This window comes from Puma concolor, chromosome E4, assembly GCF_028749965.1.
Source record: "Puma concolor isolate L17-30 chromosome E4, mPumCon1.1.hap2, whole genome shotgun sequence".
In the NCBI taxonomy this organism is placed as follows: Eukaryota; Metazoa; Chordata; class Mammalia; order Carnivora; family Felidae; genus Puma; species Puma concolor.
The window spans coordinates 1904576-1932573 of record NC_141683.1 but is presented as its reverse complement, the minus strand read 5'-3'; the positions used below and the strand labels follow the sequence as shown (position 1 = coordinate 1932573).

The following is a 27998-nucleotide window of genomic DNA, read 5'->3' as shown; positions in this document are numbered from 1 at the left end:
CAGGGATAGAAACAACTAGTGTATTGATTTGGGGAGAGAGAAGGGTGCAGATGGGAAAGGGGGGGCAAGGGGCTCTTTAGTGTTTGCAAACCCACAGACGCACACCCTCCACCGCTTGTCACCTTCCTCCTCCGGGGTGGGGCCACGGCAGGCTCCCACCCTTCCTCGAACCCTCCCCTCTCCCTGCTCCCCTGCACCCACTTGACCTTGACCTCCAGTAACAGGGCAGAGCCCTCCCTTCTGGCTTCCAGGTGAGGCAGGCTCAAAGAACCTTCCTTCCCCTCTTTCCCACCTCATTCCCATCTCTTGTCTAAATAAAATACAGAAAAAGCAAGTGCGGCTGGTACCTGGCAGAATGAGTCGCCCCCGGGGCTGGGGCAGGGGTGGGACTGGGACGGGGCGGGCAAGGAGCCTCAGCCAGGTGTAGTGGACTGACGGGGGCTGGCCGAGGGGCCCGGCTCGGCCCCCTCTCCCTTGGAGGGCGGCCCAGAAGGCTCCACACCCGCCTCGCAGGCACCATGTTCGTGGGGTCCCCGGGGTGGGGGCAGCAGCAGGGCGCAGAAGCAGAAACTAGGCTCTGTAAAAAGCATCCCTTTCCCTCGGCTTCTGGAGGAAGCCCTCTTTGGTTTTAAGGCAGATGTGAGTTTCCCGGAAGCAGGGAAAGGACGGGGGTGGAGATAGAGCTTTTTTTTTTTTTTTTTTTTTTTTTTTTGCTTGTGTCTCTCCTTCAGTATAAAACCACTGTAGAAAATAAGTTCTCTTAGAAAAAAACGAAACATAGAAGACAAAACCAAAGGGGTATTTTCTTTGGCTTCAAGCCCCCTCCCCTGAGGTGCAGGGCGGGGGGTGGCCATGAGGTGAGGAGGTCTCCACCCTCACCCGGGCCTGGCAGGTCCCAGATTACATGATGCTGCAGTTCTGGGGGCTCTGAGAGAGAAGAGAGAGGGGACAGGTGTGAGCCACGGTGTGTGGGGGGGGACTCCCCCGGAAGCCCTCCCGGTGCCCCCGGCCCCGCCCCCGCCCTCCAGTCTGGGGCTCAGACGGGAGGGGCAGGATGCAGGAGCCCACTGTCTAGGATCTGGGGCTGAGGGGAGGAGGCTCCCGCTCCCCCGGGCTGCGGAAGAGAAGGCCTTCCCCCCCCGACAGGGCCCCCTCGTCTTAACCCTCAAGGACCAGGGTCCTCTGCTTGCAGGGGTGGAGGCGAAGGGACAAACTCACCTGGGTTCGAGGGCTGGAGTTGCCCAGGAGGTAGGAGCGCGTGACCAGGCTGTCCCCGAAGCCGCTCCCCCCACTGCCCCCCACACTGCGGTAGCTTCGGGTGACCGTGACACTGGAGGCGGAAGAGCCAGAGGAGATGGTTCCGCCCACCTGGGCTCCCGAGCCGCTGGCGGAAGCCTTGTCCGCAGGCTGCCCGCACGTCCCGCACAGCACGGTGCGTGAGCGCAGGTTGTACTCGGCGGGGTCCCCCGAGCTGCTGCAGTGGGAGCCCTGAGGAGGAAGACAAGGCTCAGGCGGGACGGCGGGTCTGGGACAGCGCTCAGGCCCAGCGGCCGGCTCTGCGCTCCTGCGGCACCGCCACCAGGCAGGAAGGCGGGTTCTGTGCTCAGGGCCCCCCCTCCCCCCCCTCCCGGAGCAGGGCCCGGCTGGGAGGAGGGCAAGGCGTGGAAAGGCAGAGACGGGGTCAGGAAGACGTGGGGACAGGGAACTGGGGTTCTGGCTGGGCTCTGCCCCGGCCTCTCTGGGCTTACAGGGGAGAGCCAGTGAACAAGCTTGTTGGGTGGCCGGCATGCAAAATAAATGGGGTGGGGGGGGGTGGGGGGGACGGTCCTGCAGGAAAATCCGTGGTATGAGGGACAGGGATGGGGGGGTGGGGGGAGGAGGTGCATGCAGCAGGGGCTGGGGAGAGAGGCAGGCTGGGTGCCCCACTTCTGTCCTCCCATCCCTGTCCCGGGAGACAAATCCACAGCCCCGTCCACTGCTCCCGTGGGAAGACGCCGTGGCGTCAGGAAGTCCCTCCTCCCAGACACCTGGGCTCCCTGCTCAAGGAACAGGGAGGAGAGAAGAAAAGCCAGGGCAGCGCGTGAAGTTCCAGAACGTTCTTTAATGAAAAGATCTTTGGCAAGGGGAGGCCTGGCTGGGAGCCCCGGCGGGGGCTCGGCCTCAGCGGCGGCTGCCACTCACATGGTGGTGATGGAGCAGATCGTCTCCGTCCTCGTCCTCGTCGTCCTCGACCACGGTCACTGAGCGCACCAGCTTGCGCATGGCCACCTCCTGCGGGGACACGGGGCCAGGCCCCAGGGTTAGCGGGTCGGGGCAGGAGCGGGGTGGTGTATCCTCTCGCAGTGGCCACCAAAGAGCCTTTCCCACGGTGTGCCCTTTGTCTGGCCTGCTGCCGACCTCTGTGGGGTGCAAGCCAAGGAGCCGTTCTCCCCAGAGGGCACTGCCAGGCTCTCTGGGTAGGAGTGTGCTTCTGCCTGTAATGGCCCTCGCTGCCCACCTTCCTTCCCTCGTGCTGCTGGGGGAGGCATCTTCAGGTGTGAGCACTGGGTGGAGAGTTTGGCGCCGGGGGTTGCAGCGGAGGGAGACTTAGGGCGAAGTGGCCTTGAACTGGCTCCCTGGGGTTGGGTGCCCCCGGCTCCAGTACTGCCCACCAAGGGGGGGCCCTGTCCAGCCCTGTGCCGGCCCGCGGCACACTCACCTCCCCGGTGGAGTTGATGAGAGCCGTGCGCAGGCTGTTCCCGCAGCCCCAGGTGTTCTGTGCCTTCCACACCAGGTCGGTAGGGGGGCTGTGGGTGGCCCCGGCTCCTGCAGCCCAGATCTGGAGGGGGGCAGGGTTAGAGAAGGTGCTCAGTCCGGCGTGCCCAACCTCAGGCCGACCCCTCCCCCACCCAACCCGCCCCAGGGTCCCAAACGCCTGCCACTCACCGTCACCACCTGCCCGGCCTTCAGGGTGAACTTTGGTGGGAAGCGGTAGGTCAGTAAGGGGTCATCTCCATTCTGGCGCTTGATCTGCCAATTGCCCATGGATTGGTCCTGCCAGGAAGGAAGGGAAGGGGGACGCGGGGGGAGGCTCATTCAGACTCCTGGTCCGTCTTGCTCAAGGGCTCAGGCAGGACCCCGTCGCGGAAAACAGCCGAGGTCCGTGGACGCCCAGGAGGGACCGCGCACACTGGACACTCGGCTTCCAGCAACTCAAAGACCGAGGGGCTGTTATTCATCTCGGGCGCTCAGAGGGGTCAGATAGCTCATGGGGGCCTGGCCGCCAGGGGCGAGTTCGGAGCCGCTCCCCACCGTGGAGGGACACACCCGCCCCCGAGTGCCTCTGGGAGGGGCGCCGCTCTCTTTCTTGGGGTCTGCTCCCTCCCCGAGCGAGAGCCCTTGGGCCTGGGGCTGGGGGGGGGGGGTGACAGGGAGGCGGGGGGGGGGCACCTACCTCACTGGACTTGTTGCGCAGCCGCACGAACTTGCCCTCCTCGTCCACCTCCTCCACGGCCACGCGCCCGCTGGTGCGAGCGTGCTGTGAGAAGCTGCTCCTGCTCTCGGCGGTCTCCAGCTTGCGCTTCTTGGTGACGCTGCCCGAGCCCTGCGTCTGGGAGGAGTGCGAGGAGGCGCGGCCGCGGCTGCGCTGCGAGGTGGGGCTGGGGGACAGGCGCAGCCTGGCGAGGGGGACAGAGGGGCCCCGTCAAGGTGGGCGGCTGGTGGGGGGGGGGGGGCGCTCCTCCACCACCCTCACCCCCCCGCCCCGGCCCCTCCCGGCCCCACCTCTCCTCCTCGCCCTCCAGGAGCTTGCGGTAGGCGTGGATCTCCATGTCCAGGGCCAGCTTGATGTCCAGCAGCTCCTGGTACTCGTCCAGCTGCTGCTGCATCCTCGCCCGCATCTCCGCCATCTCCCGCTCCTTCTCCGCCAGCAGCCGCCGGCTGGTGTCGCGCTCCCGGGCCAGCGAGTCTTCCAGGTCCCGCAGCTTCGCCTCCCTGGCGGCCAGCTGGGCGAGGGAGCCGGGGTCTGGTGAGCGCCCGCGGCCCCCGGGCCCCCCTCCCCAGGTTCTCGAGGCACCGGAGCCCGCAGGGGGCTGTCACGTGGCGCGGCTGGTGGCCGGGAAGCCCTTCCCCGCATCTAAGTGAAACCCCTGTGCCGAGCCCGGAACCTGTCTCCCGTGGCCACACGCACGGCCAGCCGGGAGGTGGCGGATGCTTGACCGCACACTGAGCCTCGTGCAGGGCAAATACAGCCCCCGTTTTCAAACGGAAAACCAAGGCTCTCGGGAGTGAGGGTCACACGGGGACGTAAGAGGCCTGGAGGAGCAGCCAGGTCATCTCAGTCCGTGGTCCTGGGGGCACATTCTGTCCCTCGCCTCTACCCTCCCCTCCTCCGGGCCCTACATCCCGCCCGACCACTGCCACTGGCTCCCGGCGGCAGGATAGAGGTGAAGTGGAGTAGAGGCGAGGTAGGGTAGAGGCAAGGTGGGGTAGAGGTGAGGCAAGGAGAAGCGAGGCGAGGTAGAGGCAAGGAGGGATAGAGGTGAGGCGGGGTAGAGGCAGGAGAGAGGCGAGGCGGCATAGAAGTGAGGCGGGTAGAGGTGAGGGGGTGGAGAGGCGAGGCGGGCGGCACCTGCTTCTGCAGCTGGCTGAGCTGGGCCGACAGGCTGTCGATGCGGATACGAGACTGCTGCAGCTCCTCGTGCGCGGCCCCCACCAGGTTGCTGTTCCTCTCGGCCGACTGCCTGGCGTTATCCAGCTTCGGGGGAGGACGCAGGGTTAGGGCCGCGGGGACCCGAGGGGGACCCAGGGGGCGCAGGGCGGGGGCCCGGGGGGCGGGCGGGCACCTTGGCAGAATAGGTCTTCTCCAGCTCCTTCTTGTACTGCTCCACCTGGTCCTCGTGCTGGGCCCGCAGCTCCTGCAGGGCGTCCGCCAGCCGGCTCTCGAACTCGCGCTGCTTGCCGTTGTCGATCTCCACCAGCCGGGTCTCGTGGCGGCGCTTGGTCTCTCGCAGCTCCTGGGGGGGGGGGGGGGGGGGGGACAAGGAACCAAGATCAGAGCTCGTCCTCGGAGGATGAGGCGGCCCGGATGGCCGGCCCCCCACCCCCCCGTCCCGTCCTACCCCCGATGGGGCCACCGTCACCCCGCCGTAAGCTGGGGGCCGGGTGCCAGACACCCCGCACTCCCCGTCCGGCAGCACAAGCGAGGCCGGCGGGCGAGCTCTGCCCACAGCTGCCCCCAGCCCTGCCCCCCTGCCCCTCCGGCGGGCGGGGCACAGTCCCCACCTCGCTGTAGATGTTCTTCTGGAAGTCCAGCTCCTCCTTCAGGGTCTGCAGCCTGTTCTCCGCGTCCACCCGCCGCAGCATCTCGTCCTGGAGCTGTTTCTTGGCCTCACCCAGGGCGGCCTCGAGCTGGGAGGGGGGAGGCAGAGGTGAGGGACAGGCCCGGGGGACGGACAGCCTCCGCCGTCACGGACAGAACGGGGTCCCCTTACCCGCCGGAACTGCCCGCTAAGAAACGAGAGGAGGCACCACACACAGCAAGCGCTCCACAGGACGCACGTCCAGAGTACGCTGGAACCACAGTGCGCCTGGGGTGGTAGAGGGGGTCTGGGAAGGCCTCCGGGGGGCTGAGGCCTGCAGGACAGGCTCTTGGGACGTGCCCAGGGCAGAGGGGGACACTGCCTGAGCACAGGAGCAAAGGCCCGTGTAAAGGCCTGGAGGCACAGAGGCACAGCGAGCTTCAGGGTCCTCGGTTCTGCCACAGCCGGCAGGGCTCAGGGGTGGCGACACGGACAGCGGCTGCGTGGGAAGGCAGGGGCTGGACCGTGAAGAGATGCCCCCTTCTCTGCCACAGAAAGATCTCTGAAGTTTGAGTGGCAGAGAACCCCTCCCAGATTCTGGTCTCCGAGAGGCCCACTGGCCAGCGCAGGGGCCGGCAGGAGGCCTGGAGGAGAAGGCTCCAGCCCAGCCTTAGTGCTCGACCCACTGGCGTCTCCCGTGTGCTGGGCACACTCTGGTGGCGGGGCCTGGGAGAGGGCCGAGCCCAGAGAGCCTGGCCCCTGACCCTGGTCCTGGCCCTGCTCTGAGCAGTGAGGCGGCAGAACCGGGAGCCAGTCGGCTTCTTTGATTCTGTTCTGAGCTTGCGATGTGAGAGACGAGAGCCCAGGACAGACAGCAACGTGCCTTGGAAGGAAAGACAGCCATATACACGCCAAGCATCAAGAACACCCGTCCCATCTGTGATAGACCATCCGCTGCCGAGTTCAGGCTGGCTCGGTCTTCCAGAGACCTCCGCTCTCTTACGGGACAGCCACACCAGGAGGGATCCAGGGCCAGGCACGGTTTGTTGCAGACTTACGTGCAAACGTCTGCGTACTACTTTATTTATTAACATAAGCTAGATGCCCAACATGAGGCTCTGACTCGTGACTCCGAGATCAAGAGTCGCACGTTCTCCCAGCCGGGCGCCCCAGCTGTGGACGACCGTAAACCCGCTGTGCCAGATGCACGGGCAGGACGCAGCGAGGTGGGGGCGGGTGAAATGGCACCAGGGCGGGCAGATGGCTGTGATGCCCTGTCCGTGTAACGGGACAGACAGGTGCCTCGGAGAGCAACTGGGGTGAAAGGGTGGGTAGGGCGAGCCTGCACTTCTCTGGGGGGAGGAGGGGTCATGGCGGGCCCTGGCGGGCGGCCTCACCTTGGCCACCTGGCCCCGCAGGTCATGGAGCTCGCCCTCCAGGGTGCGCTTCTCGCTGAGCGCGGTGCTCAGGGCGGCCTCCTTGGAGTTGAGCAGGGCCTCCAGGTCCTTGAGGCGGGCCTGGGCGGCCATCAAGTCGCCCTCCTTCTTGGTATTGCTAAAGAAGCAAAGGAAGAGTAGCTTTAGAATCCCTAGAGAGAGCCAGGTCCCCCACGGAGAGACAGAAGCCACCTCCTAGGCGGCCAGCCCAGCCGGGGCCTGGCTTGGCTGTCCCTCCAACTGCCAGGAGAGGGCATCCTTGCTTGTGGTTTGTTAGCATCTGCCCGCCTCTGGGACTGGACTCCCACTTCCCCCAAGGTCCCCAAAACCCCCTTCCTGCTTCTCCACCCTTCCCATGACTCAGTGCTCAGGAACGTGCCCGGGGCCAAGGGGAAAGCGCAATCCCGTGAGATCAATGCTTTCCCTCCCTCTCCTCCCATTCCTTCCCAAAGACACAGGGCCACCTTTGTCTCCTGCCCCTTCCCACACAGGGCCTTAACCTCCTCCTCCCTGACTCCACCTCCCTCCCATTGGGCCAGGCCTCCCTCCCTGCAGGGACCCAGACAACCAGGCTCCCAGTGTTGGGGTCCATGCATCCCTATAGCTTCTCAGTTTGGGCCCCCACGGTACTGGTCACCTCTCCTGGCCCCTTTTACACACGGAGACTGTGCAGAGGGAAAGTCCGGTTAAAAGTCAGGGATAAGGACAACTAGGCTCAGTACTGGCCCTTCCCTTTCCAGACCCAGGCTGAGTCCCCTGGCCGGGGCCAAGCACGGGGGTCCAGCTGCCTTCCCCCCAGGCCTTACAGAGCTTGAGAGAACACTAAACCCTACCCTTCGGCCACAAGCCTCAGCATCTGGCTCCAGATGTGGCCCCTGAGCCTCCAGGCCCATCTGGGCTCCAGCCCTGAAAGTGGGTGAAGCTTTAGCCAAATAAACACATAAACGGGGGATGCCTCTGCCATTTCCTTCCGTTTTCTGGGCCCCAAAGATACGGAACTGGAGAAGGAGAGGGGTCCAAACTTCTGGGGAACCCAAGAACTTTCCAGATGTTATTATCACCTCACCAGCATCTGGTGAGAGAAAGCAGGAGACCCAGGGAGTGCAGGGAAAGACCCAGGGGGCCTGGCCCCGGCTGCCATCCGTAACTCCTGTGTTGTAAGCGTGGGCCCACGTGGCAGAAGGGAAAAAAAGGAACCAAATGTGGGCAGGAGGGGACATTTCTGTCCTGGGAAGAAGCAAAGTGACCCTGCCAGCATTTTTCGCCTCTGCAAAAGCCCTAAGCTCCAAGGGGCCCAGCGGTGACGGTGACACGGGTGATGGTGACAAGGTGCAGTGGCAGAGGTCAGCCTTGAAGAGGCTCTGCAGGGAGGGGCCCAGACAGGCAGCACTCTCCTGTCACCAGCTCAGGACTTTTCAAACAGGCTCCACCAGGAGGGGGACACAGAGACACCCTCGGAGGTGGGGGGAAGATGGGAAGACCTGGAGGGGGCCCTGACCTCCCCCACAATCTTGCTGCTCCCGGCCTCTGGCCACACCTCGGAACAAGCAACAGTGTCTGTCTCCCGTGAAAAGAGGCCCTTCCAGAACTGGAGGATGTCTCCCCTCCTCCGTCTCAGCCAGAAAAGCTAAAAATAAAGTCAAAACCCAGCTCAGGTTTTGGCTGCCATCCGGCCCAGCCCCTGGCTGGGAGCACAGCCCCAACTTTCCATGACTTCAGAACTTTTCCGAAGCTGAGCCAGCTGCAGGGGGGTGGGGGGGTGGGGGGGATGAAAAAGAAGAAACCGCTGGTAAAGTGAAGCTCTGCGGCGGCCGCAGGCTCCCGCTCCTTGGGCCAGTTCCAGGTGCAGGGCCTGCCCCACAGAGGCCTCCTCTGCCTGCAGGCTGATGGCCACGGCCACCGCCATGGCCGGCTCTCAGCACCTGGGAGAGCTGCAGGGAGCTCAGGGTGGGGCCAGCTCAAGCCCTCCTTGAACAGATGAGGAAACTGAGGCCCGTGTGCAGTGCCGCACACGGTGGCAGCAGGGACAGGGTCACAGTCCACGCTGCCGTTGGGGGCTCCTCCCCTCTGCCGCACCACCCTCCTTGGCCACAGGAGGAAGAGGGGTGGCCTGGGCCGGGGGAGGCGGGAAGGAGCCCCCCGCTCCCGAGGCTTCAGGCAGCATCTCTGGGGACACGACTTCCCGGACCTCGAGAACAGAGGAGCGGGTGCCGGCCCTCTGCCAGGCTCAGTCAGCCAACCACCCTCAGCCTCGGGCCGTGGGGTACAACGGCAGTAATCCTAACAACACGACGGCAGCAAATGCCCCGGCGGGGCTGATCACGGAGCAGGCACTGCTCTCAACGTTAGCACTCGGTCTGCACAGCTGCCTACAGGTCAGGCCATCACCGTGTGACCAGGGACACTGAGGCACAGAGCACGTCCGGGGGCCCACAGCAAGTCGGTAGCCCAGCAGCCAGGGGGTCTGCAGAGCCCTCCGCCCCGCTACCAGGGCGGCCTCCCGAGCAGCAAGGGGTCTAGCTGCCTATCCGTCCCGGAGGCTGGACTGGCTTTGCCCACAGGGGGAAACCGCCAGCACCCGGGGAGGGGAGGGGGGGCCCCCGCGGTTTTCTCAGTCAGGCTGGGGAGCTCCCATCTGTGGGGAAGAAGCCACTATCACCCACAGGCTCATGACTCAGCCCTCAGGAGTTGTGGCCGGGGAGCCACACGCACACCCCAAGAGAGGGTGCAGGGCCCGGCGCCTCCCCCGTCCCCCACCTCCCTGCGCCAGCAGGGACCACAAGCAGAGCCTGGCCAGGCGGTCAGCGCGTCAGGTGCCAGGGCCACTGGGGCGGCGGGTGGGGTTGGGCCGCGGAGCTGGGCGGCAGGTGACTCATCCTGGGGCAGAAAATACCCCGGCGGGGTCAGGAAATCCTCTAGCGCTCACAGGGGAGACCCTGACTCTGCCCCTGTCCTGCCCCAGCCCTCACGTCCAGGCTCCTCCATCCCAGGGGCCTCGTGGGGCGAGGAGGGCTGGGCATCCTGTTTCTGCCTCTTCCCACGGCGGGCAGCTCCCATCTCGGGAGGGGGGAGGGGGCAGGGGGCGGGGAGGGCAGGGTGCGGAGAACCCGGGCCCAGGGCGGGGCCGGGGGGTCTGCCGGGCCTCGGGGGCAGCAAAGGGGTCGGCTGGGCACGGGGCCAGGAGCTGGCCCGCTGGCTGAGTCACCCCCCCCTCAGCCCTGCTCGGATGCCAGATATGGAAGCCAGGCCGCCCAGGCCTGTTTGGGCCCCGTTGCTGGGGACAACTTGCAAGGCCCTCGTTTCCTCCCCCACTAGGCTGAGGAAGAGATACGGGGACAGAGACCTGGGGCTGAACATACGAGGGGGAGGGGAAGATGGCCACGGGGCTTCCAGGAGCTGGCCCAGCCCTGCAGGGGCTCCCGCCCCAGTCCCCTCCAGCCTCAGCCCCTCAGCCTCACCGGCACACAAAGTTCCCCATGGCGAGACCCCAGGACCGGAGAGAGGGGTGAGGGTGGGCGGGGGCGGGGGGGGCGGGGGCGGAAGAGCGAGGTCTCCGAGGGCCCGCAGGGAAGGGCGCCCCCTGTGGCGGGGCGGGGCGCCCCCTGTGGCAGGACAGGGCCGTGCAGGGCAGGCGCCCCTTGTGGCAGGACAGGGCCGTGCAGGGCGGGGCGTCCCAGCGTCAGGATGGGCGGGCGGGTAGGCACCAGCGCCAGGACTGTCCCCTCTTTTCCCTGGACGGCAGAACTCGGCCCAAGCCTACTTCCTGCCAGTGAGGGGCGGCTCCTGTTGGCCACCCTTCCCTTTGTTCCTGCAGCTCCTCCCCCTGCAATCTATCTGCCTCCACCTCCCTGGGCCGCGGGGCCCTCAGCCCTGCAGCTCTTGTCCCCACCCCTGACATGTGCTCAGCTGTTGTTTTCATCTGCCAGTTTATTATCTGTCCACTAATGTCTGGGGCTTTTCCAGTCTGTGCCTGGAATGCCTGGGGGCTAGGAGTCCACACAATCCTGGCTTCCAGGGGGCCTCCTCCCGGGCCAGCCTCTGCACCTTTACTGGTGGGGAAACCAAGGCCTAGACAGGAAAAGGCTCAGGCACTGAAAACCTGCCCGCCGGGTCACCTGAGGACACTCACGGCAGACAGGGACAGAGCACTGAGAATGGCAGGGTGCACGGCAGGGTGGGGGGAGGGGAGGTGCGGGGAGGGTGGCACCCAGGCACCCAGGAAGACAGCCTGGGAGAGGCCTCGACCTCCGGCTCCCAGTCCAAGAGTGATGCGGCCCAAACGCACACACTCCCACAGCTGGGGGTGAAGCGGGTTGGACGCCCCCCACCCCGAAAGGGAACCACTGCTTGGTCTCTTGGCTGGTCTGTGGGTCTGCCAACACCTTCTGGTAAGGGCAGGATGTGGGAAGGCGGGGACATCTGGCGCTCCAGGCACCAGCCCCGTCTGGAAAAGAGACCTTCAAGAGAGGAACTGAGGGGGAACAGCTTTCTTCGAGTCCCACCCGCTGACGTTCTGAGGGTCTTACAGCTGGAAAGCGCAGGTAGGCCCCTCGGGGTGGACCCCACCCCGACCTCCCCACACGGGCCTGGCCCTGCTTCCACCTGCCGCACACGCCTGGGGTCCGGGGCCCTCAGATCCCCGTCCAGGGGCGCTCGGCCCCAGCTGTCCTCCCCCTAGACAAAGCCAGGTGGCAACTGTAGGCAGAGGGAGGGCTGGAGGAGAGGGGCCGGGGCCGAGAAGGGGACGGGAGGCCTGTGGACATGTTCAGACTCAACTCCGGCAGAGGCGCTGGGGCTGGCAGGGGGCCAGGCCTGAGTCACAGCTGCCGGGTGTATCAACGTGGCGTTGTTCGCAGGCAGGAGGAGCCTACGGCTAGGAGCTGGGCCCCGGGTCCTGACCAACTGCTCTCTTACGGTCCCTGCCAACTCCGCTTTCCTTCTTCTTGGCCTGACTCTCAAGAAGTCACTCTTGACTTCCGTGCAACAATGAAGCGCTGAGGCCTGGGGACAGACCAAAAGAAGGAGGGGCCTGGGTCACAGCCTAGGAAGAGGCAGACTGTCCCGAGGGGAGAGAGAGGGAGGCGCCGGCCGGAGTAGGGACATTTTGGGGATCCCCACAAGAAGCTGACTCAGGAGTTCCTTCTTTGGGATGCATTAACCCTCTATCCGGATTATCAACCTTGATGATGGCAAGAGGGGGTGGGAGCCGCACCCCAAGCTCGGCAAAGGAAGTGGGAGGGCCTAGGAGTTCTAGTCCCGCCGCATTCCAGCCCCAGCCTGGGAAGGTGCAGCCTTAGGAGCCTCGGCACCAGGGGGCCTTGGCGATCCGCCTCCCCTCAGCTGCCCAGAAACCGGGCTCCTTGATATGAGGGTCTCTAGCTGCCCCGATCCAGCCCTAAACGGACCCACGTGCTCTGTCCCCTCCCTTTGTCCCCCATGCAGGGGCCACCCGGAGCCATCTCTCGTCTGACGGAACAGCTCAGGGTCTCCCGTCCACTCTGCACTCCGCCCTCTGCCGTGACTCAGCTCCTCTCTCGGGCCTGGGATCCCAGCCAGAATTAATCCCGGCTTCCTCTCCCGCCAAGGGACAGGGAGCACCCCTTCCCCGCCCGGCTCCTCCTTCCCAAACTCTGTCCTCTTGCAAGACCCCCTCACAGCCCGGCCCCAGGTTGGGAAGGGAAACGGGTAGGCCACCCAAGGTCAGCGTGCGCCTCCCTCCGGCTGCAAACACGTGTGTCGGGCCTTGGCCAACTCTGAGGTAACAGCCCTGCCTTTCCCAGGGCCTCCCCGCGCCCCCGGCACAGGCCTTCGCCCCAACACAGCCCTCGCCACTGTCCTCAAAGGGGAGGCGTCCCAGCAAAGTGTCCTTTCCTACTAGCAATAAAAACAGCAGAGGCCAAGAGCGTATCGTCATAATTACCTGCTCCTAACAAACTTTCTTTGAGAAAGAGAGAAGCGTGTCCGCACGTTTGACTGCACGGCTCGTGGCAGACATTTCTACTGAGCATAGCACTGGCTGCTAATTATATTCACATTAAGTATATTTGTTTCTCACGTTATAGCTGGGTATTGTGGAGGACTGACGTCTCACGCCGTGGGTCACGGTTCTACTCCGTGAGGGCTCTCTGCAGACCTTCTGCTCTAACCCCTTTATTTCACAGCTAGGGAAATCCAGAGAGGGGACGTGGCTTGCTCAGGGTCACACAGCCATTTAGTGGCAGGACCCAGCCTAGGACACCGAGGGCCAGGGCTGTTTCTTTCCACTACCTCATGCAACCTGTCGCTTGGCTAATGGACCACCTCACATCTTGTTAAGGGACAGGAGACCTGCGACCTCTCTCCAGACGTTTCCAAGAACGTGAGAGGTTGGCCTGCATCACCTTCAGGGGCACTGGGGCTCCAGGAGGTGGGAATGGGGTGAAGTTGCTGGGGCCAGGCCTCTGAGCTGACCTGGTGGGGGGGTGCGGGGAGGGGAGCGGAGGCACAGCCGGTGGGTGAAGGCGTCCCGTCCCAGTTGTTCCCCCAGCTGTCCCTGGCTCCAGCCCTGACACTGAACTACTGAATCCCTGGGGGGTAGGACTGAGGCGTGGGCCTATCCTGTGCAAGAGTAAATCTCAGAACGGAGGCCAGGGGAAGTGCCAGCCAGGGGCCTCGATCACAGGAAAGCAGTCAGGGGCTGAGTAGGAATTACCGTCTCTTCTGTTTTCTCTTGGGCTCCCTAAGCGGTGCTCGGTCCCCGAGTTTAGCTGCACCTTCTTTCCCTTTGGATCAGAATGCAGACTTCAGGGCTGGGGGGGGGGGCGTGGCAGGGACAGACAACACCAGGGGCTCCCTCAGGTGAGGACACGAGCCCGGGGACCCTCAAAGGCTCCATCCCTGTCATCCCTAGGTCTCTGCCAAAGGGCACAGCCTTCATCGGAGCCAGGTAGACACTTCCCACGACAGGTCCCAAGACAGTCTCAAGACAGGAATCCCCAGCCTCCCAGAGCTGTGTCTCACGATCCCTGTCTTGGCAGGGTCTTGGGTCTTTCCAGGGACAGGGTACAACAAGGGATGGGTACTAACAGGACAGCAGACCGTTCAGGTATCACTGGTCCCACTGGTCTCAGACCAGAATCTTCAGGCTTTGGGAGCCTCGGCTACCCCATCCTACCCTCAGGACCCTCCAACCTGTCCTCTAAGCTAAAGAAGTAAGGCTTAATGATATAGGCACACAACTGGAAGTCAGAAGGCCCGTGCTCAAGTCCTGACCTGTCGCTCTCTTGCTGTGTGACACAGGACAAGGCTTTGCACCTCTCTGGCCTTTGCGGTTCCTGTCTCAGCGAGAGCTGGGATGAGCCTGGGCCCGCACTTCCCTGTCCTTCCCCACTGGGGCCGCGCAAGGCAGACAATACAGGAAGTCGTCAAGCACCCAGCCTCGTCCGGGGGGGAAGAAGTGCTTCTGCTTTGTGGGCCCAGGATCTCCCCACTTCTGACTCAGGCTTCCTCCACCAGTTCCACATGGGAAGACACAGACCTCGGTCCTACGCTGCAGCCCCGTAACTGGACTCTGCTCTAGAGCCACCTGCCACGTACTGGCCACGCGGGTCCCTGCTCCAGACCACCACCAGAGGTCCCAAGGAGGGAGGCGGGAAAGGCTCCCAGGACGCACTGGGAAGCAGGGGCAGAGGATGCAGATATTCAGGCCCCCATCCCTCCCTTTAAGACATCCGCCCAGTCTCCACCCTGTCTCCTGCTGGCTCTCATAAAGCCACCAGGGTGGAAGGGAGGGGGCAGCATCTGAGTCATCTACCCAGCTGTCATGCCTGGGATGGGGCCCAGCTCCAAGCCTGGACCCCAGTGGGGCCCTGCCTGGTGCTCAGCTCCTCATTCTTGCCACACTTAGGTGTCCAAATGTTTCAGACTCCAGAATAGACAGAGTGTGTGTGTGGGGGGGGGGGGACTTGGGGGTGTTGTTTTTGCTTGGAGCCTATAACCCAGCCCAGTGAGAGGGCACCCCAAGCCCCTGGGTGTGGTCAAGGTACCAGGCTGGGCCAGGGATTGCCACAGGATCTTACAGACAGCTTTGCATCCCAACCGGAAGCCTGGCCCTGAACTCTGAGCTCTAATTAAACATTAATCCAGACAACACCTTCTCTCTCGGCTTTAGTGGGGAGGAGTTAGGACAATGCCTTTCTTCCTCTCCCGAATTCCTCATTCTACTCTCCTCCACTTCACCCTGAGCACAGCAGACACAAAAAGAAGCCACAAATCCTGGGTCCTCCGGCTGGGGACACGGAAGGGGACAGACAGCCCAGCCTGAGCCCCCTCTGACTCCAGCCTGCCTCCCATCAGCCTGAGATCCAGGTGTGCAAGCCCACCCCCCTTTTCCGGAAGCCCAGCCTCCCCAGCCAGGATCAGTGGGGGAGAAAGAGAGGCAGGTGGCTAAATATAACAAGTACACACACCACCCCCGCCCCTGCCCCACGTGTGCGCACACCCGCCTGGTGTCCCAGGCCCGGACAGCTGCACCAGGAGGCAGAGGAGACAGACTGGCGTGGCTGGGTTAGTAAGGGATCACAGACTCTGCTCATCCTGATTCCCGATCAATGTCCTCCCCACAGAAAGGCCTGCTGAGAACGCCCGGCACAAGAATCCACGAGGGGGGCTTTGCTGAGTGGACTAGTTTCGTTCTCTGGCCACCCCCCAGCTTGCCTGTCTGTCCGGCTAGCTAAGTCGGTCGTATCACCAGGAATGACCTCTGTCAACAGTCTCCCCCAGAAGTCAACCTGTCTCTGCAGTTTCCAGTCACCCTTCACCGGGGCATAGCAGAACGAGCACGGGACACAGAGAGGCTCCGAAGAGAGCAGTTGTTCGGAGAATAGGATCAAAAGGGAGGTAAAGAGAGGAAGTCAAGCCAGGGGGGCCCCCGGCCCAGGGACCTCAAGCACCTTTAGGGCCCTTTGGCTCGGGGGTCCTCGGAGAAAAGGGGAGGAAAGCAAGTTCTCAGGGGCTAGGGAAAGAGGGCCTACACTCCCAGGCTCCAAAGGCCTTTTTGGACAGGAGGGTGGAGTCAAGTAGGGTGGGGTAGGGTGGGGCAGTGATGGGTGCGGTAGGAGTGGCCTGCAGCTTCCAACGGCTGGATTTCAAAAATGTCACCGTACTCCAGCAGTCTCATAAGGCAAACATCAAGAAAACGTCAGTGGCCCAGCGGATAGGCCAGAGCAAAGACTACTGGGCTTGGCCGGGAAACGAAAGTGGCTCACCCCAAGCAGGGAGGCAGGGAGGGGCAGAGCCCTGAACCTCCGGGACCCCAGGCAGAGGGCTGAGGCGGGTGTGGCAGACCTGGGCATAGCACGACCTCCTGAGCCCGCGCCGGCGGCCCCTGTCCTCCGTCTCCCTCCCTCTCTTGCATTCCTGGGCCAAGCAGGCCAAGGGCTGTGGGAGCTGCGGGGGAGCTGAGCTCCTGGAGCTGTTCCGTGGGCCTGTCAGGGCCCAGAGAAGGTCCCAGACGTGAGGCGGCGAGGGGAGAGCTTCCCGACTCTTAGAAACAATGCCGCAAAGAGCTGTGCCCGGTGGGGGGGCGGGGGGGGTCACCTCCGTGTCCCTGACTTGGTAACCTCTCTCCAGCACCACGGGATATCTGCCAGCACGGGTGCTCGGTCTTAGTAGGCATCATGTGTCCAGAGCCGGTCTGGGCAGAGTTGGCACAGTGCCAAGCCCGTCAAGAAAGTTCTAACAGGACCCTTTCACCCACTCCAGTGTGTCCTGAGGAGCCCGATTTCTTAGACCAGCAGGGCCAGCTGTCCTTTGCCCAAGCCCCGGCCCCTGGCTCCAAACGGCCGGCAACCCCCAACCGGACTGAACGTGGGCCGGCCGCCCGCCTTTCCTCGGCCCTGACGCCCCCGCCATTCCCTACACACGCCACCCTCTCCCCGAGACCCCTCCCTTCTCTGTCCGGTCCCGACGGTTTCCCTCGGCACTGCCAGTCACCGCTGGGGCAGTTCCGGGGACGGAGGGGGCGGTACAGCCTAGTTACCAGCCGCCCGCCCCCTCGGCTCCCGCCCGCGCGCCGCCACCTGGGCGCACTCACCGCGCTTTGAGCTCCTTGAACTCCTCGCGCACTTTGCTCAGCTCCAGCTGCAGGCGGGCGCGCTCCTTGGCCACCGAGTCGAGGGTCTTGCGGGCATCCCCGAGCTCGGCCTCGTAGGCGGCCTTGATGCCCGACACCTCGCGGCTGACCACCTCCTCGGACTCGGTGATGCGGAGGCGCAGCCCCGCGTTCTCCGTCTCCAGCGAGCGCACACGGTCGATGTATACCGCCAGGCGGTCATTGAGCTCCTGCAGGTCCTCCTTCTCCTGCAGCCGGGTGATGCGCGTAGGCGACAGCGGGGTGGAGCTGGCCTGCGCCCCGCTGCGGGTGGCGCGCCGCTGGGACGGGGTCTCCATGGCCGGCAGGGTGGCAACGCTGCCCGCGGGGCAGAGGTCCCGGGAAGGGCGCGGGGCTCGGGCCGAAGGGCAGAGACTGCTGGGGTCGGAGCGCGCCGGCCGGCTGGCTCGCTCCTGGCAGGCGTGGGGTCTGGGCCGGGTGCTGTCGGACCTCGGAATTCGGGTGCGCGGCTGTGGCTGCGGCGCTCCCGCGGACACTCTGAGTCACCGACGCCGGGCCGAGGCTCTAATAGGTCTAGGGAGTGGGAGGAGGGGCCGCCGCTCTTAAAGGGGCCGCCGCACACCCGCGGCGGGAGGTGAGGGGGCGGCGCGGAGGGGCGAGGGCCGCCGGGCGGTGGCCGAGCGGGGCTCCGCCCGTCTTGATTCTGCCTGCTCAGGGCTCTCGGCTTCAAGCTTGCCCCCACCCCACCGTCTCGGGCCTTCGTGGGTAGGAGGCAGAGCCAAAGGGTGAGAGTGGGTGGGCAAAGAGCAGTGGGGCGGCGGGGGGGGGGGGGGGGGGGGGGAGGGAAAGCGGGTGTAAAGCAGGGGAAGGAACCAGGCAGGCAGATCCAGGAAAGTGGGGGGTGGGGGGGGGTGCTGAGGCTGGTGCCCATCAGGGTGACTCACTCTTCTTCCACAAGTGGCTCCCCCTCTCCTCCCCATAGTAATAGTGAGTCACCCCAACCCCCCCCCCCCCCACGTGGGCAGCCCATTCAAAGCTGCATTTCTGTATGCCAGGGTGGGGTGGGGAAGGAATGCCTGGGTTCCCCGGGGAGCTGGGCTGCAGGGAAGTTCTGGATCCTGAGATCCTTTAACTCTCAACTTTGGGGTCCCTCTTTTCCTATCTTGTGCCCCAACCTCTCCCTTCAAAATCAAGCATTGGGTCTTAGACCCAAGCACCAAGCCACAGGCCCCCTCAGAAAGTCAGAGGAGGACCCAGGCACTACCCCCATCCCCTGCCCCCTTCCTTCGGACCCAAGCAATTGGAAATTGGAAAAAGAGACTGCCTAGCGCCCCGCCCCCCCCCCCCACTTCAGTCCCTTTCTACTCCTTCTATCCCACCCCGCCAACTCCAAGACTGTACTTATTTTTTTTTTTCCAGGACTGTACTTATTTTAACGGATAATTTAAAACAGATACCAGAGCTGTGCATTCGTCACGTTGCCAGGACACCAGGTCCCAGATTTTTGTGGTTCCCAGAGGGGCCTGAAAGGGGGAGCAGGGCAGGGAGCCGGACGGCCAGTGGTGGCTCTCCACCCTGGTTTGAGCCAGAAAGCGGGTAATGGGGGGCAGGACAGCAAAGACGCCACCACCTTCCTGGTGCACCACACTTACCGCTACATCCCTCTCTGACCAGGTCTGCTCCCCCATGGGCTCAGGGAGGGGCCAGGCCCCCTCAGAAAGCAGGACCACCCAGGCCCCCCACCCCAGGTCTCACCAGCCACCCCTCTGATCAGTCTTCTGCTCCCCTCCCCTAATCCTGGCCCCGGCCCCACCGGCCACCTCATCCTCTCTAAGACTTAGGTGGCCGTGCTGAGGCTCCAGAACCCGTGCGCCTCCCTGCCCTGCCCCTGTGCCTCCCACAGTGGAGTCTCTGGTGGAGAACCCAGAAGACTAAATTACGTTGCTAACTCCCGCAGCCCCAGGACATCGGGGTTTCTGTAATGCGAAAGGGAAGCCTGGCTGGACAGGTCCTGTGCCAGGCCTGAGTCCTCGGGGGTTGGACTGGGGTTAAGACAAGGACTCTGAGTGTTTACGGAGGGGAAACCGTGGAGGGGGGATGCTCAGGGCCCTGGGTCTAGGAGGGTGGCTGGGCATTGTGGTGAGAATCCACATGCACCCAGGTGAGGGACCCATGGTATGGCCTCCCCTCCCTGCAGCCCTCTCCCCCAGGGCGTGGCGCCCCACTCTCCGCTTTTCAGACAAAACAAAAAGTCTTGTTCTGCTTCTGCTTCCCAAACTAGAGCAGAGGCGGGGTGGGTTACCCTGAAACGTGAGGGACAGGGCTCATGCTGTTCCCACTGCCTCAGCCCCCCCCCCCCCCCCCCCCCCCCCCGCACTGCCCCACCCGGTCCCAGACAGGCCCCGGCTTCCCTTCCTGGCTGGGGAAACAAAACCACACTTAACCCTTCCTATCCCAGACCTCCCCATCTCTGCAGAAAAGAGGCCGGAGAAGGGAGGGGGGGAACTTAACCACAAATTTCACTCTAGGCTCTTTCCAAAGACCCCCCCCCCCAACCTGCACCACCACCCTCAAAGGCCTCAATCCTAAATCTGAACTTCAAAGTGGGCCTGTATCCTGAATATTCCATCCTCACTCTGGACTCCAAATGCCATCAGTCTGCTCTTCCCCTGCCAGGGCATAGATCCCCAGGCCCAGAAGAAGCTGGAGAAAGCAGAGGAAGCCAGGTCCAGAGGAGGGAGCCTGCTGGGGTTGTGGCCGGAGGTAGCTGGCTGGTGACCAGGTTCCAGTCCTGCCTCTCCCTTGCAGTGTGATGACAGACCTGCTCCTGAAGGCCCTGGGCCTCCGTTCCTCATCTGTAACATGGGCAGAATGCCTAGAAGAGGCACGGGACTGAGCCACCGTGCCTGCCCACAGGGGACTTGCCCACTGTAGGGACACAGAGGGAGAGGCAAAGCCAAGGACAGCGGCTGAAGAGCAGCACAGGACTCTGGACTGGATAATGAGTTCCAGATGGAATCCAGAGGCCCGAGAGCTGGAGCATGAATGAGTCATGTCAGAATATAGGGGTTCAGTCCGAGGGTTGGTTTGGACAGTGGAAGTGCCACTTGCCTTGATGACTAATGACCCCAGAGGGGGGAGCAAAGCATCCTGGGCCTGCCTCCATGACCCTTCCTCCCCAAAGTGCTGTTAGAGGCAGGAGGGACCAGGTCTCGGTCATCTGTGTCCCTAACAAATGCATCTGGCCCTGCCACTTTTCAGGGGAGTGACCCCGGGCAAGCGCCTCAGTTTCCTTAGCTATAAAATAAGGGTGCTGCGGTGATTAAGTAATATGCACGTGGGTGCACTGGGCTGGCTCAGTCGGCGGAGCACGTGACTTGCTCTCGGGGCCCTGAGTTTGAGCCCCACGTTGGCGTAGGACTTACTTTAAAAAAAATCTGGGGCGCCTGGGTGGCTCAGTTGGTTAAGTGTCCAACTCTTGCTTCTGGCTCAGGTCATGGTCTCATAGTTCGTGAGATCAAGCCCTGTGTCAGGCGCTGTGCTGACAGTGTGGAGCCTGCCTGGGATTCTCTCTTTCTTTTCTTTCTGCCCCGTGCACTCTCTGTCATAAATAAATCAACTTAAAAAAAAAAAATCTATGCATTTGAAGGGAGACTTCTTGAAGGAGGTAGATTTAGGAGCTTTAGAGAAATACCCTCTACATAAATAGTGAAGTCACTCACCCAATAAATATTTAGTGGACAACTACGATGGGCCAGGCACTGCTATAGACACTAGGGATACAGCAGTGAATAAAACAGAGAAAAATCCCAGCCCTTACGAAGCTGACATTCTAGAGGAGGGAGACAGTTAATAAACAAAAGAGAAAATTATGGTTTGTCAGAAGGTGGTAAGCGCTATGGAAATAAAGTTATAAAGAGAGACAACGCTCCACAGTGAATCGCTTCTATGTTTCCACACGATTTCATAGCTGTGCGTTTTCACACACCTTCTCAGCTTGGTCCAGAGAACCACCTCACAGCTGGAAGACTATTTCCCTGTTTTACAGGTGAGACTGGCTTCCCTCAAACTAGATAGTAATAGGCTGAGCTCAGGATTGGACCAAGCAGCCAGGACATGCTTCACTCTCTTATGCCGCTTTGACGGGACGCGTGGGAGGTACGCCGTGGCCTGGTGCCCGAGAGGAAGTGTGTGCAGAGGTGCTGGAGTACGAAAGAGCAGAGGAGGGTTGCAGCCTGGCCCGCTGGCCCGAGCAGGGCCACCAGATGCAAAGAGGGAAAGGGTGGGCCAAGAGGGGCACGGAGGCAGGGGCCTGCCGTGGGAATAAGGCTGGGGTCAAGAGGGACAGCAGGGAGGCACTGAGCCCGGCAAGGGAAGAAAGAGGTGGTGGCCCCGGCCTCGACACCAGGTAAGCCAGAGGGAGTGGGCTCAGAAGCATGAAGCCAGGAGGAATTCCGGAGGCATCCAATAATGAGCCGGGTGGGGATGTTTATGGAGTACTTGCTATTATGAGGCACTGAGCATCCGCGCTACCTTGTTGAACCACCACAATAGCTCTATAAGGGCTATCATTAGCCTATTTTACAGATGAGGAAACTGAGGCCCTGTAAGGTAAACTTATTCACTTAAGGCAGGGTCTCTGAACCGTGGCACCGTTGGCATTTGGGGCCAGTTATTTCTCTGTCTTGGGTGGGGTTCTGTGCCCTGTGGGGTGTCTGGCCTCTACCCACTAAATGCCAGGGGCATCTCCACTGCCAGCTGTGACAAGCAAAAATGTCTTTGACATTGCCAAATGTTCCCCGTGAGGCAAAATCTCCCCCACTTGAGAACTACTTGTCTAAGGTCATGTGGTTAGTAGCACAACTGGAATTTTAACACAGGTTAAAATGTGAAAAGCTAGGGAGTGGCGAAGGGTGGGGGGAATGATTTGGAGATTCAAGGCCATGGTCTGGGAATCCTTTAGTGAGTTCTTCATGGAAGGCCGGGGTCCTGCAACCTTGGCTCACAGGGGCTGGTACTCAACCCCCGTTGAAGTGCTGAATCAATCGTGCACAGGTGATCAGTGTAACCTTGAGACTGGAAGGACTCCAGGCGCTGGACTAGGGGCTGTGTGGAGGGGGTCCCATTTAAACAATTTTTTTTTTTAATTTTTTTTTTAACGTTTATTTATTTATTTTGGGACAGAGAGAGACAGAGCTTGAACGGGGGAGGGGCAGAGAGAGAGGGAGACACAGAATCGGAAACAGGCTCCAGGCTCTGAGCCATCAGCCCAGAGCCTGACGCGGGGCTCGAACTCACGGACCGCGAGATCGTGACCTGGCTGAAGTCGGCCGCTTAACCGACTGCGCCACCCAGGCGCCCCGAGGGGGTCCCATTTAATCTTCAGCTCAGCTTTAGGAGGAGTGGGGCCAGGGCTCAGCCATCCTCCCTCACCGCTCCAGCCAGGCCAGGGGGGTGGCGGGTAAATGAGTAGAGAGCCAACCCCTCACTCTCGCACCCAAGCGATGTCTCTGGGGTGACAAGCCTTTCACAACGAAGATGGCTATCGTAACCCTCCACATCTCCTGGAGGTGCACAGAGCAAGCACCATGATCCCCACCATACAGATGAGGAGACTGAGGTTTGGGCAGGTTAACTGACTTGTTCAAGGCTCCATAGCTGAAAGGTGACAGAGGCAGCCCCAAACCCCAGGTGTCTGCCTCCAGGTTAACTACATCCTACTGGACTCCAAGAAGACCAATCCAAAAGCAAGATCCCGGAACCGCCCCGGAGCTCCTTCCCAACATTCCAAACCACTCCCTTCCCCCCACCCCCTGCAAACTGGGCCCAGGTAGTCGTCCCACCCTCGAGTCTCAGGCTCCCGGAACCGTCAAAATACACGCGGCAGTGCACCTTACAGCCACACGCACACCAGACCAGAGCCAGTCCAACAAAAATCCCACACCGCCCTCTCCCTCTCCCCTCCCCACACAGCCCCCGGCCCCGGGCCCCGCCCCTGCTGGAGGTGGGGGAGGTGGGTGGGCGGAGAGGGGCGGGGCCCCGGGACGGGGTTGGGGCTGCAATTGGCCCGGGCGCCTCCGGCCCCGCCCCCCGGCCGCGCCCGGCCCCGCCCCCAGCCCCGAGGCGCGGCCGGCGGGCTGTGCTGACGCAGGGCCTGCGCGTGGGCGGCTGCGCGTGAGGCTGTGTGCGTCTGTGGGCGCGGTTGCCGGGGCCTCCCCGGGCTCGCGAGCGGGGGTTTCCTCTCCCTGTTGCCAAGGAAACAAACAAGCGCCACAAGCCCGGGGCCGGGGCCGGAGCACAGGGTCTCCAGGCCCCGCACCGCTACACGCTTCCGGGAAGTGAGGCAGAAGAGGATTCCCTCTCACCCGCCCCTCGCCCCGCAGCCGGCCAATCGCTGCTGGGGCCCGAAACTGGGGGGGTCAGCGGCCGGCAGCCGTGACTTGGGCGGGGGGCTTTCGGTGCTGGCACCAGGCCGACCGGGCAGTCGGTCTCCCTACATGCTCCTCTTGTTGTTGCGGGGAGGCCCTATTTTGAAAAGTGTGAAAATACCTTTTACAAATTGTCCGCGACTGTGTGACCACCTGGGCAGGCCCCTCCAAGCGTCTTGGAAGCTCCACCTTCCTGCCTGTCCCAGCCCCCAAGCCCCTCCGGGTCCCCTCGGAAGGCTCCCCAGGGCCCTTTAAGTGGGGGAGGGGTGGGGGGGGTCTACTGGTCAAGTTAACTGTGGCAGGGAGGATGCTGGTTAAAGTGCAGATTTCCTTATGGGTGGGGCAGAGCAAGGGGCACTCGCTGCAGAAGCGGTGGGGCTGCAGGGGGGGCAGGTGAACCGGGCGGAGACCAGGAGCGCCAGGAGGGAGGCCCCTAGGGATTGGGAATGGACTGTCTTGGGCCCGTGCTCCCCCACTCACGGCCTAGAAGCCAGAACTTCAGAGCTGGGAGGAGTCTTAGGGCATCATCCAGGCCAACCCCTCTTTTCTAGCCCTGCCTTGGTCCAAGTGCCCAGATTCCCCCATGGCGCTCTCCCTAAGCTAGCCCACGGGCCTGCCGCGCAGCGCAGTACGGGCCTCTATACCCAGTAAGTCCACAGATTTCAGGGCACCCTGAGAGCCCACCTCATTTTGGCCCTGGACCCTCCCCCCAGGGGCTCTTCATCACAGGGACAGGTAATGGGGAAACCACTGGAGGAGGGGGTAGGGCAGCAGGGGGCCGGCTGGGACAGGATGCAAGGGCTCAGGCTGGAGCACTGTCACGCTGCCCAGGGAGGGGCTGAGGGGGCATCTGTTTCCTCTTGGCCATGGTTTTCCCTCAACTCTGTCCCCAGAGGAGGTGAAAATGGTGCTGGCTTCCTGAAGCAGAGCTTCCTGGGGATGGTGGGTGGAGGATGGACAGGTATCCATCAAAACATCCCGCATCCCTTCTCTCTCCCCTTGGAGCCTCGGGGAGCTTAAGCTAAGGCTTGAGGCATGGGGGCATATTCCTGTTGAAGCAGAGAGGTGAGGTCCTGGGACTCAGCACCAAGATCTAGCAGAAGGGAAAGCCAGGCTGGGCTCCCAGTGGGATGTGGCAGGGACCTATTTGGCTCAGGGGTGAGGTCTCCCCCAGGTACCTTTGTGGATCAGGGACAGAAGGTGGATTCAGAGAGGTGAGCACAGACGGCAAGTGGGAATGAAGGGAGAGATCAGAGAGGGTGAAGGGAGGAGCCTGGGAAGAGGTCTGCTGCGAGGGGGGAGGAGGAATGGAGCTTTGGGACAAGGCAGTGGGGGTCACATCTTGAATCCAGGCCAGAGGGCTTTGGAAAGGAGAGCTGGACAGAGGAGAGGCCCAGGAATTGAGGAGAGGGGCCGCTGCCTAGGCTGACACCCACGCTCCAGCCCCAGATCCTGGTGGGGCAAATATTTACCCAGCAACAACGGTTGCTAAGCACGGAGGAAGGAGGAGGGAGGCCAGTAGCTGGAGGGCCTTCCAGGCTCCTCCCTATCCCTCACAAAAGACTGCAGGGAGAGGGTGAGCCAAACCGCTCCCCTCAGCCCTCCCTCCTCCCGCCCAGGCTCACTCCTACCCCTCCATGCACGCAGATCTTGGGGTCACCTCTATCCACCCCCCCACCCCAGGCTGGCCACAGGCCAGGGGGCTGGGCTCAGGGGATTTAATCCCTCGGCTGCAGGCTTTCCCCCACCCTAGGACAGTCCTGGGGGCTCAAACCTTGCAAAAGGCCCCCTTCCCAATGGGCTATTCAGTAGGAGCTGGAAAGGGGGGTGATCCAAGGAGTCAGGATATGTTGAGGGAGGGGTCACTGAAGGATGGAGTCCAGATGTCCAGGACTTAGGAGGTGGAAAGGAGGGGAAGGAGCCAGTCTGCCACTGTGAGGGGGCAGGACAGCAAAGAGGGGTCCTCAGGGGCACTCCCTGCTCAGGCCCCCAGGCAGAGAAGGGGGAGGGACAAAGGCGGGGAGGATGTGCTCAAAGGGAGCCAGATGTGGCCCATGTGATGTGGGCTGTTGCTGGCATGGGCACAGGGGGGCAGGATGTGCTGCCCTGCCAGGAAAGATTAGTCAGACGCCGGGAGGGTGAAGGGAGGGGGACAGCTAGTCCCAGACCCCCGTGAAGCAGACGGGCGCTTTCAGGAAGAGCAGGAGGGCTCAGAACCTGCGAGGAGGCACTGGCAGGGCAGGGCCGCCCTCCTCATCCCTCTGTCCACCACCCTCAGGGCTCCCACCCACTGTCATGGCTGAGTTTAGGAGTCTGTGTGCAGGACAGGAATTGACACCCCTTCCCAGGGCACAAGACCTGTGCTGCGCACAGGACAGACATGCAGCACGTTCTTTCTTACCCACCTCCTTGGGGTGAGGTCTCTGTTCTGCAGGCTTCTCCCTGGGAGTCGGTGGGTTCTTACCCCCAGCCACAGGCCCCGTGGAAACTGGGGTACAGAAGTGGGAGGGGAGGGCACCGACAGGAAGCCGCTGGGGCAGAGAGGAGGTTCCTGGAGCCCACGCTCCCTGGTGCTGATGGTCGCTCCCAAGGGTCGCAGGGCTGGCCAGAGTGACTGCAGGCCCCATGGGTCCGCCCTGAAATGGGGTAGATGGAAGGCTGTTACTGTGCGATGGTGGCAGAGGACAGACTGAAGTCGCCCCAGGAGAGACTTCTCTGGGCCCCTCCAACAGGGACAGCATGGGCCCGGAGGGAGAGAGGGAAGGGATCCCCGGAGATGAAGCAGACCCGAAGGACTGGCCTGGGTGCAGTGGCGGTCAAGGTGAAACCTACAGACACAGAACCAGGAATCCCTGGAGAGCCAGGTCTAAGTTGGCAACCAAAAGGCCGTTGTTTCCCAAACTCCCATCGGAAAGTTTGAAAAATACACATGGAAACATGACTCACTGCCCCCTGCCCAGGCCCCCCTTTCCTGGTTTCTGTGATTTTTCTCCCAGGAGTTAATTCAAATCACATTCTCCCAGAAACCAAGTTTCACGAGGGAGGGCACAGAGCAGGCTGAGGAAGCAGAGAGGCGTGCAGGAGGAGCCTGGAAAGGGAGCGGCCAGGGCTGGGGCAGACAAGGACACAGTGACCGGCCGCTGCAGACCCCCGGACTGGGGCAGAACTCAAGTGCAAGTGGGAACATTCACGTTTCCACCATCGAACTGCCCTTCGGTCCAGAGAGCTTGCCTTCTGGCCTCCCCTTTGCAGCCTGTTCCCCAGGGCCACAACTGAGTTCCCCAGGGCCAGAGGCCGGAAGGTGGGAGTGGAGCTCCCGGGAACTCCCCTGCCCGCACCTCTTTTGGGTCAGAAACACGCATTCCCAGAGCAGGCACCCCGCACATCCTGCCCTGCGGGCTGGGGAGGATCCAGATAGGCCTGCCCCAACGGGGTGTCTCTGGGCCAGGGATTCCCAGCCTGTCCCGGGAAGGCCAGGGAAAAGGCCTTCCCTGCAAGCATCCCCACCCGGGAGTGACCCGAGCCTCCGTACTGGCCATCCCCCCACCCCCTGCATGTACCAGATGGAGTTCTTTGCATCTCCCTTGGCCACTGAGCCCCCACGTCCTGTGGACCCTGCCTCTAGAATCGCTCCCCATTCTAGGCAACTGCTGGAGCCCCCGGGCCAGTCTCCCTGCCTCCACCCCTGCCTCTACACGACCCTTTCTCCTTCCCACACCACAGCCATCTTTCCAAAATGTAAAGCTTGGCATGTTTCCACAAAACTTCAAGTTACAGTGCACCCAACGTATCAGGGATAAAGTCCAAATTCCTTGAACTGGCTCATTAACGCCCTGGGTCCCCAGAGCCTCCTCACTTGCCCTCTAGATTCTAACAATCCTGACCTCTCTGCTGCTTCTAGGCTAACCTGCCTGAACTTGGCACAGGCTTTGCCCTCTGACCAACTCCTCCTCACCCTCTAGGCTCAGCTGAAAGTGCCACTGAGGCCGGGTTAGTTGTCCCCGCTAAGCCCCCAGCATCTCTTGTCACACGTGGTGACACTGTGGATGCCTCTGTTTATCCCCCAATGAGGGGAATTCCTTGAGGGGAGGGCTGGAGGGGTCCTGCCCCCCCCCCCCCCGTACCCTCAGGCCCTGGCACAGTGGCTTACGCATGCTCCACCCACACTTGAGCCCAGCATGTCACCATACTCCTTCCTGAACCTGCACACCCCCCTCTTTACCGCATGCCCTGCAGCGAGGCGCCTCCCCACCCCCAGCCTGGCGGGTGTCGCTGTTTATAGAGCACTCACTGCGTCCGGGCCTGTTCTAGGTTCTTTCTGTTCATTGGCTAATTTGATTCCAAGCAAGAGCTAACGAAAGACATTAGCCTGAGACCCTGACTTGTCCGATGGGTCAGGACCAGTTGCTCTGGGAGCTTAGAACTCAGTAGTCACTGTGTGTAAAGGAGATGGGGTACATGCTGGGTGCTCAATAAATGCCTAGAGCAGGAGGAACAGTATAATTGCCCACCTTTGGACCAGGCTCTATCACTAGTGACGTTATCTCCAGGGAGGTGAACACAGCAGGTTACTATTCTCATTTTATAGAGGAGGACTCTGTCCAAGTGAGCGGGGAGGGACCTGCTTCCGGTGTGGGCAGGTGCACGTCCTGGGGCCTGCGTTGCTGTGGTGCAGGGCGGCAGGTGGGTGGTGGGGGGGCGCATTACTTGAGAGTGAGTGTTCAGGGGTCAGGGCTGCGGGGGAACCTTCCATCCAGTGCTCTCA

The 27998-nt window shown here is 62.5% G+C and overlaps 1 protein-coding gene and 1 long non-coding RNA gene across 3 annotated transcripts; one reads left to right on the top strand and one right to left on the bottom strand.

The window, feature by feature from the left end:
- LMNA (lamin A/C) lies at positions 1-25860 on the bottom strand. 2 transcript variants are annotated; one of them, XM_086694794.1, is made up of 13 exons: positions 25639-25860; positions 16788-17378; positions 6677-6833; positions 5263-5388; positions 4824-4994; positions 4610-4735; positions 3763-3983; positions 3434-3656; positions 2926-3033; positions 2699-2818; positions 2182-2271; positions 1219-1488; positions 1-927 (listed from the first exon to the last, which is right to left on the bottom strand). In XM_086694794.1, the coding sequence occupies exons 2-13, from the start codon at positions 17141-17143 to the stop codon at positions 901-903; spliced, it is 1995 nt and encodes a 664-aa protein (XP_086550920.1). In that variant the 5' UTR covers positions 17144-17378; positions 25639-25860; the 3' UTR covers positions 1-900. The 2 variants fall into 2 exon arrangements, with proteins under 2 accessions (XP_086550920.1, XP_086550921.1); XM_086694795.1 differs by lacking the exons at positions 16788-17378; positions 25639-25860 and adding an exon at positions 7544-7623.
- On the top strand, positions 10886-12615 carry LOC112851759 (uncharacterized). The gene is made up of 2 exons (XR_003222813.2): positions 10886-11256; positions 12158-12615. It is a non-coding gene; the product is annotated as an uncharacterized LOC112851759 (long non-coding RNA).
- Positions 25861-27998: the final 2138 nt, after the last annotated feature.